Raw genomic sequence first — 11,542 nt, 5'->3', positions numbered from 1 at the left:
TTCAGTGTGTTCAGGGTGTGTTCAGTGTGTTCAGGGTGTGTTCAGGGTGTGTTCAGTGTGTTCAATGTGTTCAGTGTGTTCAAGGTGTATTCAGGGTGTGTTCAGTGTGTGTTCAAGGTGTGTTCAGGGTGTGTTCAGTGTGTTCAATGTGTTCAGTGTGTGTTCAAGGTGTGTTCAGATGCCTGCACACAGCGGCGAGGAGAGACGTTCAGTGCCTTCCCTCCTCCAGCTCCTCTTTCTTCTCCTTTACGCAAAACATTTTAAGAGCCCATTAGAAAATGAAAGAGCAGGAGGACAATGATGTTGGAATTACAGTCTAGACACACAGAGAGTAACTGTCTCTCTCTCACACACACACGCACGCACGCACGCACGCACAAACACACACACACGCACACGCGCACACACACACATGCACGCACGCACGCATGCACACACGCACACGCACGCACACACACGCACACACGGCTTGAACCACAGATGTTCACAGAGGTCTACTCTGAACTGTAAACAGACTTAACAAGACTCTCTGCCTGACTGGAGTTAATTAACAAGTCAACATGAGTTCATGGCCAACTTACACCAATCCCAACTCAAACCACAAACTCTGCTCATTCAGCATCAGCTGCATGAAACCCACGGTCAATACTGCAACTCTGCAGAAACGCAGCCCACTCCACATCTGCACCGACTGCATTAGCAGCCACAATACTAAACAAGTTTGAAAGTCAACATCACCAACCGTAACCCTCAGTACCCTTACCGGATCACCGCCTTCGCTCAACACCAACGTGACCACAGCCGACCAATCACGACCAACTCGGCACCAGAGCACACCTCCGGAATACACCGTTGTGCGCGGCACACAGTCATTCAACCGCAGCCTCACCTCCACAGTAAACCGCAGTCTGACCCCAGCCCACCCTTCAGACCTGAGACCGGTCCTCAGCATGCTCGCACTGCAGCGTTTCTCACAGTGAAAATACCCGGAGACCGCACAACTAAAACCCCACAGGCCCTCCCAGGTCTCACCTCTCCCCCACCCTCGCCGCCCCCCCCCCCCCCCGGTCCGGCTGTCCTCTCCAGGCCCAAAAGCTCTCCTAGACCAGTCCCCACCCTCGGCCGCTGGTGACCGTCCGGTTCCGGTTCAGTGCTGGGTTCTTACCCCTTTCCCCTCGGTGCTCTACTTCGGGACAGTCCTCAGCGGGACAAAGCGGCAGACTGAGCCTCACCCTCAGCAGACAGCACAGCCAGAGGGGGGGGGGGGGGGGGAGGGAGGGAGGGAGGGAGGATCCCCCCCCCCCTTCTTTTAAACAGAGATAATTAGAGACTGCCCTACTGACCCCTCCCCTGGCTCTGGGTTGCCTCATCCTGTCATTCTGCCCCCCTATTTCAGGCCACCCCTCCATTTAACTTGTAACAGACGCAGAGATTTTCGGGTGATGGGTGTTGATACTGTTAGCATAATATTGGTCTGACGTTGGTGGGGGGTGAAACGTATGCTAACTGAACCTAGCGTACCACAGCAGGACGGACATGGCTTCTCACTTCCCCAGACTTGTACAACACGTACCCTTCTGCTTACATAGACTGTCCTTCACCAAAAACGCACGGATAAAATACAACTGGAGGATGGAAGGCGGCCATTTTTGAATCCAAACAGGTTTAAACCGTGTTGGCCTGCATCCATTCAACCCCCCAAAACCTCGGACCCCGGCATCAAGCCCCGAAGCATTCACTCCAGACACACGCGACTACGAGAGTACGACAGCAGGGACACGAGGCGGATTTATTTTAAAAAGCATTTATATTTACAAGTTTTACAGAAAAATACATTTTTTTTTGTTGCAGAAAAACGAAACGCTGCCGTGGTGATCCGCGGCTCCCCGGCGGTCCCGCTGCGGTCAGGGTCAGGGCGGGGGAACCGTTTCGCGGTCGCCCGGGTCAGCGTGCCGCTCGCTCGGGCGCGGTCTGTCATGGCCGCCCTTTCGCCGCGCCCTTTCTCCTCACGCCGGGCCGGGGTTTACCCTTCTGTCCCTTCCACCTCGGCCCCCCCTCCCTCGCCTTCTTCCCCCAAATCTTCTTGCCCCCTTTCCTGTGGGGGGGCCCGTCGCCCCCTCGGCCCTCGGCCGGGCCCCCTGGCCTGAGGCCCCGTGGCCTGGGGCCTCCTGGCCTGGGGCCTCCTGGCCTGGGGCCCTCTGGCCTGGGGCCTCGCTTGCCTTCCTTGCCAGGTTTGGAGGTGCCGTCCCGGGCTGGGCTCCTCCCGGAGGACAGCTTCCTCTTCTTGAAGGGCCTGGGGGGCCTGCCTGGCCCCCTCTTCCTCTGGGATGTGGAGAACATGTCTGTGGATGTGGAGAGGGCGGAGCTTAACACAACCACTCAAAACTACAGACAGACAGACAGACCATGCAAGGCACTCTGGGGCGGTTACCTTCATCTGGCTCCTCCCCCACAGCCTGTCTGTAATAATCCGCCTCATCCTCGGAGTGCTCAGCCGCAGGCTGGCCCTCCTGCATCCCAGGATCCTCCACTTCACTGTCATCGGTCTCCCCCGCTTGGTCCTGCTGCTTCCTCTTTATGCCCGCCAGACTCTTCTTGCTATCACCAAGGAGACAAACACCACAATCACCCTTCAAAGCTTGCTCTTGTGGATACTGGACGTACATATATGGGTCTCTGCAAGTGCGCACAGGTGTGTGAGTGTGTGTGCGTGTTGTTCCCCAGCAACAGTGAGAGGAACTGGACCCCTCCCCCTCCCCCTCCCCCTCCCCCTCCCCCTCTCCCTCTCCCTCATACCGGTTCTCCTCTCGTTTCTCCTTCTTCTGAGCGACGTTCTGCTCCTGTTTCCTCTTGCGCTCCTCCTTGCGTTTGAGCTCCGCCTCCTTCCTGATCAGGATCTCCTGCAGCTCCTCCTCCGTCTTCGAGACTGCACACGGCGGGAAGGGGCGTCAGTTACCACGGGAACGCCACGCGCTCACAGGCCCACAAAGGTGACCAGGACGGGGCGTGTCAGTAAGCGTTTACTTTATTCAAAAAGACATCACTGAGCGTCAGCAATGAACATGTCATCACGCACACCCACGAACAGGAAGGGGACAGGCTGGGGGGGGGGGGTGGGGTACTTACTGATGGCGTGGTACAGGATGCTGCCCTCCCCCATGCCCTCCTCGATCTTCACCAACCGCAGCGTCATCCTCGGCCCGATCTGCCAATCACACACAGGGAAACGGCATCTCGTCATCTCCCCCGGCAACGCTCACGCTGACGCACAACCGCGCGCACACACGGGCACATCAGAAAGCGTTTACTTCCTAAAAGTGCATCAGGGTACTCAGCCTAGAATGCGGTCATCAAATGAGCCTCCCCCTACCCCTCTCCCGCCCCCCCCCCCCCCCCCCCCCACCACGTGCCCGTCGCCACGGTTACCTCAGTCAGCCGCACGGCGCTCTGCTGTGACCTCATGTTGCCACGCCCGGAGTAGACCTGCGGCAGCTCCGTGATGTTGTGCTCCCCGTCCTGCTCCGCCTCGCTCTCCGACAGGTTGGCCCCTCTGCGGGTGAAGCAGGTCATCAGACAAGCACAGGCACTGCTGCGTGACAGGTGCTGAAGGTTTTAAAAGCAGCTCAGCTAACACATCTGAAGCCACTTCAAGGCTTACCAGACGGTCAGCTCCATGTCCATTATTCGACTGAAGCCAAATTATTCCAAATTGTTTCCAATCTGCAAGGGTACTTATAAAGAGGAGTGACTAGGAGCAAAAATGTAAATAGATGTTCTGCCCTAGGCCAGAACTCTTCACAAATATTTATAAGCATATGCAGCCATCAGAAGTTCCAAAATCCCAACAAACCACACGCCCGCCAAAGGCTGAAATAACAACTTCAAACTATGTGGTGAGATCAGACTCCAAATCTAATTTTGCCAATCAGCGAGGAAACACGCTGTGGGAACGTTCAGCTTGTAACTCCTGGGGGAGGAGAGAGGAGCCGGGGGGCCGTACTTGAGAAGCAGCTCGCTGATGTCATCCAGCTTGCTCATGTTGGGGAAGCGCTCCTGCATCAGCTTCTTCACCCCACGGCTCATGCCCACGGGCACCACCTTCACGCTACTGCAGGGGAGAGAGGAGGGGTCAGAGAGCTCCAGAGGCATGCTGGGAAGGGGGTCAGAGAGCTCCAGAGGCATGCTGGGAAGGGGGTCAGAGAGCTCCACAGAGGCATGCTGGGAAGGGGGTCAGAGAGCTCCAGAGGCATGCTGGGAAGGGGGTCAGAGAGCTCCACAGAGGCATGCTGGGAAGGGGGTCAGAGAGCTCCACAGAGGCATGCTGGGAAGGGGGTCAGAGGGCTCCAGAGGCATGCTGGGAAGGGGGTCAGAGAGCTCCACAGAGGCATGCTGGGAAAGGGGTCAGAGAGCTCCACAGAGGCATGCTGGGAAGGGGGTCAGAGAGCTCCACAGAGGCATGCTGGGAAGGGGGTCAGAGAGCTCCACAGAGGCATGCTGGGAAGGGGGGTCAGTGAGCTCCACAACAAGGCATGCTGGGAAGGGGGTCAGTGAGCTCCACAACAAGGCATGCTGGGAAGGGGGGGGGGGGCCCTGTGAGCAAGGGAGGGTGCATCAGTGCGTTTACTTTGAACTGAAATCATTGTGTTCAGATTTCAAGCTGTCATCATCTGCACCCAACCCTCCATAGATCAGCGACGGCATTCAGAAAATCAAAGCGCAAAATAAAATAAAAAATTGTTTTAACATCAATTCATGTAGACAAGCACAAAATGGTGACTTACTAATGTCGGAAATCTACTTCTTGAGACAGGGGGTCATAGTTAACCAGCACACATCTTTTGATGGAGTTGAGGTTCACCTAAAGAGGGGAAAAAAAAACAAAGTAGGTTGACTGCATCTGGGGGGTTTTCAAATGAGCTGGACAGCTGTTAACAGCACTGAACACAAACATTAACAGAGCTCTGACGGCGGATATGGTTACTGAGGTAAATGGGACTGAGCACATCAGTGACCTCATAGGTCATGGAACAGTGGAATGGAGTGGAGGATTCTAGGAGATCAGAAAGCGTTTACTTTGATCGATCACAGATGACCTCAGCAGACTATACTTTCATCATTTGCACAGAATCCACCCTCAAGCCTCGGACTTCCCCCCCACCCCATCCCGCACAGTTACACACACCTTGTGCACATTGATAGAGGGGAACATGTTCTGGAACATGGTGGCCATCAGCTTGACCTGCAGACCCTCCACGCCAAAGTTATTGAGCACAAGCAACGGGTGGTGTGAGAACTGGTGCTGGTGCATCCTGTGCTTCTTCAAGGAGGAGACTACATCCTTGACCAGGGAGTACTGAGAAAGAGAAGGGGGGAGGGAGAACAAGGGAAGGGAAGAGAGAAGAGAAAGGGAGTGGGGATAGAGGGAACAAAGTAAGATCCATGTCTCTGGTTGCGACGTTTTAACAAATGCATTTAGCAGCATTTATTTCAAATGATGATTCAGAAACATAAGTATTTACCCATCATGCCAAAAAAGAAAGTTTGCAGTTCAGCACGTACTTAATGAGTGGGCTTTAAATTGTAAGTTATGAGGACGCCTTTCCTGTGGGGGGGGGGGGGGGGGGGCGCATCAGTGCGTTTACTTTAAACAGAAATCACTTCACAGTCAGGACAAACGCTGTCATCATCTGCACCCACGCACTCCCAACAACCAATCACAATCCACCCTGCAGCCATACACAGGGTGTCGACCCACATCACACAAATACCAGCATTAACAGGACTGACCTTCACCACTCTGAAATGCAGCATTGGACCTTTGGGAAGTCGAGCCAGGCGCTAAAGGCAGAGGGGAGAACAACGTTACTGACCCATGCTGGTGATGCAATCTGACAGAGCCAGGAACAGCATCCTGAATCATCGCCAATAACACACACATGTACAACTTAAATTACTATGCACACAGCAACAAGCTGTGCTTCATGTCATCAATCTGTAAGACGGGTAATGACCATGTGTTTGTGTGAATTGCGTTAAGGTTATGGGTACTAACTGTGTGGTCACTGCCGGGTTTAAAGGTACAGAGTACGCTGGGGGTTCTGAGTATTGACCATATTGACCATATGTAAATACTGACCATGTTGATGCTGCTGGGCGTCTTTGTGAAGACGAGGAAGTGTGTGATGCCCAGGGGCCCCGCCACAGCCACAAAATCCTTCAGCACATTCTTCTTCCTCACCTACAGAGTGACAGAGGTGTAAGTACTCCCCCCTCAACAACAAATCTATTTTTCTTACACGCAAAAAAAAAAAAAAAGCAGCTTACTGAACAAGCCGTTCCACAAAGCAAATCCTTCTGTGCCCACCTAAGGCAATGGAATCCCCACTGCTTCTCGGTCAACACCAGAACCAATTAAATGGTTTTTCTTTTTTTTTTTTATTAGTGAAAAAATAATTTTAAAAACTGGCAAACCGGCTCTGGATCACTTGATTGTTTTTCGCAGGCAAAACTGGCCAATTATGAATCTGGGACTACAATCGCCGTATGCTAGGCCACTATAAATGCGCTACCTTGAGGGACTCTGCTGTAAACGGCTCCATCACGCGGCGCATGTCCTGCACAAGCTGCGCGACATTCTTGCCGATCTGGCCTCGGTGAAACACGAAGGAGTGCGGCACCGTGCTGTAGTCCTCCTGCGCCACGTGCGCCGCGTTCACGCGCGCCTTCTTCTGGTTCTTCGTCTGAAAGTTGGAAAACGTAGCACGACTATTAACCGTCACATACTCTTTACCACATAACGACCAATACCACAAAAATATCAAATCTTGAGTTTACATAACCGGATCATGTTATGTAAACGGTGCGGTGGTTCACCCGGGCTCGAACCGGTCGCATTAAATTAGGGCCAAGTTAGCAGAGTACATATCAAATAAATAATCATGAGAGTATAATGACTTTGATGCATCAGTAAGTTTTTTTTCACGCATGGGTATTTGGATATTCTCAATAAAACATCATTTGCACCCGCACAACTCAAATGATTATATCGTTAGCAACGAGACCCAAAACGGGCTAGTTTAGTGAGCAGGCCACGTGGCTGGGTCAGTTAACCAAGTTAAGTGCAAAAGCACGTTATCCGTTTTTTATTAATACAGTCAGTTATTTACAGAGCTAGATTTTGCTCGTCTTTCCACTTTTTTCCAAATACAAAGGGATTACACGAGTTAACCTGCCAATTTACATAGGTCTAAAGCTAGCTCAGATTAAAAGGAGCGAAATTTAAATTAAAACACTCACCTTCGTTTTCCCCATGACAATTTAGGAAATCAGCGCGTAACAATAACATGAAAATTGATGGCTGTTGTGCGAACTGATGCTATTCTGTTTAAGTTACAAGAACGCAGTAAAACGCTGCATCGAGACGTGCGGCCATGCTGCCCAACCTTATACTTGTACTGCGCATGCGCGTATCTAAGACGTTACACTAAAGGAAACTCGTGGGATACACGACACGGGTGTATCTGGTTCCTTAACCAATTTAAGATACATTACGTGACAGAAATGTTCTTCAGGATGCCAGTTCTGCCCATAGACCGTATAAAAATAGGTTCTGCCACCAGAAGGCAGAAGGGTATAGAGGGGCAATGAGTCTAAACAAAAAAGAAAACTCGAAGAAAATATTAAGAAAATATGTGTTGTGCTTATAGACTGTAGAAAAAAAGCTTCTGTCATTTTCAAAAAATAAAACAAAAATACACAAAAAACAAACAATAATGTCACGAATACTATGACCAGAATACAATGGTGTAAACTAAATTTAAAAAGTGTGCAATCGATTGCCATGTTGTGTCTCAAATTCAATGATTAAACATCCGGGCTGCAGCCGGACTCTTTTGGGTCCACTTTGCCCACTTAGCCACTTTTAGTCTTGGTGCACTGGGCCATCCAAGCCGCGCAGTGTCGCTGTGAAAAATACGACTTCATGTATTTTCCTCTCAAGCTTCCTGCTGTTCTCTTAATAATCGCGTCTTTCTGCGCGCTGAACGACGGGGCAGGATGCCGTCTGTTGAATACGACGAGTGAGTCCTATTGATAAAATAACTTTTTTTTTTTCCTAACTAGGCTAAATAAACCAGTTTTTTTCTACCAGGTCTTTGGTCTGTTGTGTCATCTGTTTATTTCTCTTTTTAGTTCCAAGCCCAGCTGGGCCGATCAGGTTGAGGAGGAAGGCGATGAAGGTACGTTGAAAAGGCCCAAAAACTGCGTTAGCTACACGTGTTCGGGGTTAAAATGCATCAAATGGCCAACGATAATGCTCATGTTTTGGCTTGTTATCTAACGTTAATGTTAATTTTCGTTTCCAGGATTTTGGGTTGCTTAGCCTGAGATTGTGCCATAAAATAGGGTGCTGGAATAATAAGGTTGCGCGCTATTTGGCTAGCTTCTGGCAAGTTGGCTACATAGCTGGCTATTTAGCTACTGTATGAATTATGACTTTTAGTGAGCTAATGGCTGGTTTACTTCGTAGAGCGTAGGTCCGCGCTCTACTTAATGGCATTGACAGCATTAGCTATTAATTTTCCTCGCCCAAGTTTTGTTCTGTAGCCTTGCAGCTTGTAACGTTAGCATATTGTTTTGCAGTTTCCCGTCACTTAAGTATTTCCCAAGTATACGCTACGGCTGGATATTTAGAGAGATACTGTATTTGGGTAAAGCTGGGGATGTAGGACTTGTCATCAAATGGAGGACACCGTCACAATATCATGATACTGAATTGATTACTGTTGAGATTTAAGGAATGGTCCACATCAGTTTGATGACCGTGCATGAAGCTGTTAAATCTGTATGCGTATCAATGGACGGACCATAGGGGAATCGCTGTATTGCTGTAACCTGAGCGAATGTGCACTGCGAGCCAATTATCACTGACCGTGCTCTTTTGTCTTCTCCGTGTCCTTTTCACAGGAACTCTTCCGTCGCCCAAAGAAACTATAAAAGGCAACATTAAAACTGTCACGGAGTACAAGATTGATGACGATGGCAAGAAGAGCAAGGTGACTTAATGTGTTCCATACAAAGAAATACAAGTTATATTTTTTCAAATATGCGACTGTCAGACAGACTGGAGATGGTGTCTAAGCATGTGCTTCTCTCTCTCGCCTGGGACAGATCATCCGCACCTTTAAAATTGAGACAAGAAAAGCTTCCAAGGCTGTGGCCAGGAGAAAGGTTTGTTGAGCCCTTGTTCTGTGGTTTAATTGAGGTTTTGATTTAAAGGATCACCTCTTGACCTTCTTTTTTTGGTGTGCTTCACGTCTTCCATCAGAACTGGAAGAAGTTTGGCAATTCTGAGTTTGACGCCCCAGGCCCCAATGTTGCTACCACAACCGTCAGCGATGACGTCTACATGACTTTCATCTCCAGCAAAGAGGTTAGACTGTTGCGCACACGTGCACGTGGGTGCTCGTATAGTAGTATGTGTCCGTGTGAATGCATAAGCACAAGTCTATTGGTGCTTTGATGTGTGCGTGAACTTGCACGCGCGTGTGCGGGCACACGGGTGTGCAACGGCTCTCTCTCTTTTCTCGCTCAGGATTTGAACGCGCAGGACCAGGAGGAGGACCCCATGAACAAGCTGAAGGGGCAGAAGATCGTGTCCTGCCGCATCTGCAAGGGAGACCACTGGACCACGCGCTGCCCCTACAAGGACACGCTGGGGCCCATGCAGAAGGAGCTGGCCGAGCAGCTGGGCCTGTCCACGGGGGACAAGGAGAAGGCCGCAGGTACGCCCTGCCCCTCCCGCGCCCGTCCTCCTCGCACTCCTCCCCCCCGGAGGCGCTGGGTGGAGTTAACGTTCCGGAAAGGTGGCCGTTTGATTGGTTGTGCCTGGGTGTTGGGGGGACAGGCTGATTGATTAGTTGTGTCTGATTGTTTCAGAGCCCGAGCCGGCGGCGCCTGCGCAGAGCAAGACCGGGAAGTACGTCCCGCCCAGCCTGAGAGACGGGGGCACGCGGAGGGGCGAGTCCATGCAGCCCAACCGCAGAGGTGCGCCTGTCCGCGCGCCGCCTTGGCGTTCACGAGCGTCCGTCCGCCTCTGTGGCGCGGTCCGGTTTCACTGACCGCTTATCTCTGCCCCTCCCCCATCCCCAGCCGATGACAACGCCACGATCCGCGTGACCAACCTGTCGGAGGACACGCGCGAGACGGACCTGCAGGAGCTCTTCAGGCCCTTCGGCTCCATCTCCCGCATCTACCTGGCCAAGGACAAGAACACGGGCCAGTCCAAGGTGAGCGCAGAGGGGCATTGTGGGTCGGCGCAGGGTGGGAGTAGGGGAGCACGGGCCAGTTTTAAAGTGAGAAAGAGGGGCATTATGGGTGGCAGCAGGGAGGCACGGGCCAGTTTTAAAGTGAGGAAGAGGCATTATGGGACGGTGCAGAGGGGCATTATGGGTCAGCGCAGGGGAGTACAGGCCAGTTTTAGAGTGCGGAAGGGTTTTTGCTTGTGGTGTGATCATATGGCAGTTCCCTCACCCTGTGGATCTCCCCCTCCACCCCTCCACCCCTCCTCCAGGGCTTTGCCTTCATCAGTTTCCACCGCCGTGAGGACGCGGCCAGAGCCATCGCTGGGGTCTCTGGGTTCGGCTATGATCACCTGATCCTCAACGTGGAGTGGGCCAAGTGAGTATTGGGGCTTTTGCTAAATATGTTAATATCAAGGGGGGGGGGGGGGGAGTAAAGGTGTGTAGTTTTCTCAGCAAGGTAAAGAGTACACCATGTGAATATACGGGAGAGGGCTAAATTAGTGGGCCAGTTGGGGGGAGGGGGCATGGTTTGTGCACTGACTGGAGTGTGTAGATTTTTTGAATTTTTAAAAAGTAACATTTAATTTTGTTTCCAGACCTTCAAACAACTAATGAAAATTCCAACTGTAATATTCCCAGAAGGGGACAGAAGCAACTTCTCCAATGAATGTGTAATCCGTATCTTAATAAAGCTTGTGTTCACAATCTGCCTGTGCTGCGTGTCCTGATATGACTGATGCTGTGGGGGGGAAAAAACCAAACCTGTTATTTTTAGTCGGCACGTGAAACTCAATCGTCTTTAACCATAGAATGCAGATTTGTAAAGGAAGACAATCACTTTGACCACCAGTGTGTGTAGCACCAGTTTAGGGGATGCACTGCAGCTGCGTATGTATGGAAGACAGAATGCTGCTCGGTGCGCCCAATTCCATTTGGAGTGCTATGGCTTTAGTGCACGAGGGCTGATGCGTTTCACAATTTTGTGCTCTTATTTAAGAATGTTGGTTCAGCCTCTCAAGTGGACTCAAGCTGATGACTCAGCATTTTTTTGTGTATGCAAAGGCACCAGATGAACTCAGACCACCTCAGGAGGTAGCCTTGGCACGGTTTGTTTGTGGTCCTTTTTGAAGGCCACTTAAGTGTTAACGCTCACGATACTACATTGATTCTACGCAGCTGCAGTGACTTCCGAGCGTTCCCGGCTAAAAATAAACGAGTGGCTGCTGGTGGTGGGGTCAGAA

The 11,542-nt window shown here is 51.3% G+C and overlaps 2 protein-coding genes and 1 non-coding gene across 3 annotated transcripts; 1 reads left to right on the top strand and 2 right to left on the bottom strand.

Moving 5' to 3' along the window:
- Window positions 1-1,788: 1,788 nt before the first annotated feature.
- On the bottom strand, window positions 1,789-7,472 carry ppan (peter pan homolog). The gene is made up of 12 exons (XM_035397585.1): window positions 7,297-7,472; window positions 6,570-6,740; window positions 6,137-6,238; window positions 5,788-5,838; window positions 5,183-5,353; window positions 4,782-4,858; window positions 4,001-4,108; window positions 3,427-3,550; window positions 3,127-3,205; window positions 2,797-2,926; window positions 2,432-2,598; window positions 1,789-2,342 (listed from the first exon to the last, which is right to left on the bottom strand). Exons 1-12 carry the CDS (start codon window positions 7,309-7,311, stop codon window positions 1,975-1,977), a joined length of 1,563 nt encoding a protein of 520 aa, XP_035253476.1. The 5' UTR covers window positions 7,312-7,472; the 3' UTR covers window positions 1,789-1,974.
- Window positions 4,602-4,677, bottom strand: LOC118217429. The gene has a single exon (XR_004763186.1). It is a non-coding gene; the product is annotated as a small nucleolar RNA U105B (small nucleolar RNA).
- Window positions 7,473-7,975: 503 nt separating the features above from the next.
- eif3g (eukaryotic translation initiation factor 3, subunit G) lies at window positions 7,976-11,008 on the top strand. The gene is made up of 10 exons (XM_035397618.1): window positions 7,976-8,078; window positions 8,191-8,237; window positions 8,965-9,053; window positions 9,169-9,228; window positions 9,326-9,430; window positions 9,593-9,782; window positions 9,937-10,044; window positions 10,150-10,286; window positions 10,571-10,677; window positions 10,898-11,008. Exons 1-10 carry the CDS (start codon window positions 8,056-8,058, stop codon window positions 10,911-10,913), a joined length of 882 nt encoding a protein of 293 aa, XP_035253509.1. The 5' UTR covers window positions 7,976-8,055; the 3' UTR covers window positions 10,914-11,008.
- The last annotated feature ends 534 nt before the right edge of the window (window positions 11,009-11,542 follow it).

This window comes from Anguilla anguilla, chromosome 17 (assembly GCF_013347855.1).
Source record: "Anguilla anguilla isolate fAngAng1 chromosome 17, fAngAng1.pri, whole genome shotgun sequence".
Taxonomy (NCBI): Eukaryota; Metazoa; Chordata; class Actinopteri; order Anguilliformes; family Anguillidae; genus Anguilla; species Anguilla anguilla.
This window is presented reverse-complemented; position numbering and strand designations above follow the sequence as displayed.

Bases quoted from the DNA above. Each gene is read 5' to 3' on its own strand.
- eif3g (XM_035397618.1), top strand. From the start codon at position 8,056: ATGCCGTCTGTTGAATACGACGA. The intron at 8,238-8,964 runs GTACGTTGAAAA...TCCTTTTCACAG, and splicing joins TGAGGAGGAAGGCGATGAAG to GAACTCTTCCGTCGCCCAAA. The intron at 10,045-10,149 runs GTGCGCCTGTCC...CCCCATCCCCAG, and splicing joins CATGCAGCCCAACCGCAGAG to CCGATGACAACGCCACGATC.
- ppan (XM_035397585.1), bottom strand. The intron at 3,206-3,426 runs GTAACCGTGGCG...TGTGATTGGCAG, and splicing joins GCGCCGTGCGGCTGACTGAG to ATCGGGCCGAGGATGACGCT. The intron at 2,599-2,796 runs GTATGAGGGAGA...CCTTGGTGATAG, and splicing joins GAGAAACGAGAGGAGAACCG to CAAGAAGAGTCTGGCGGGCA.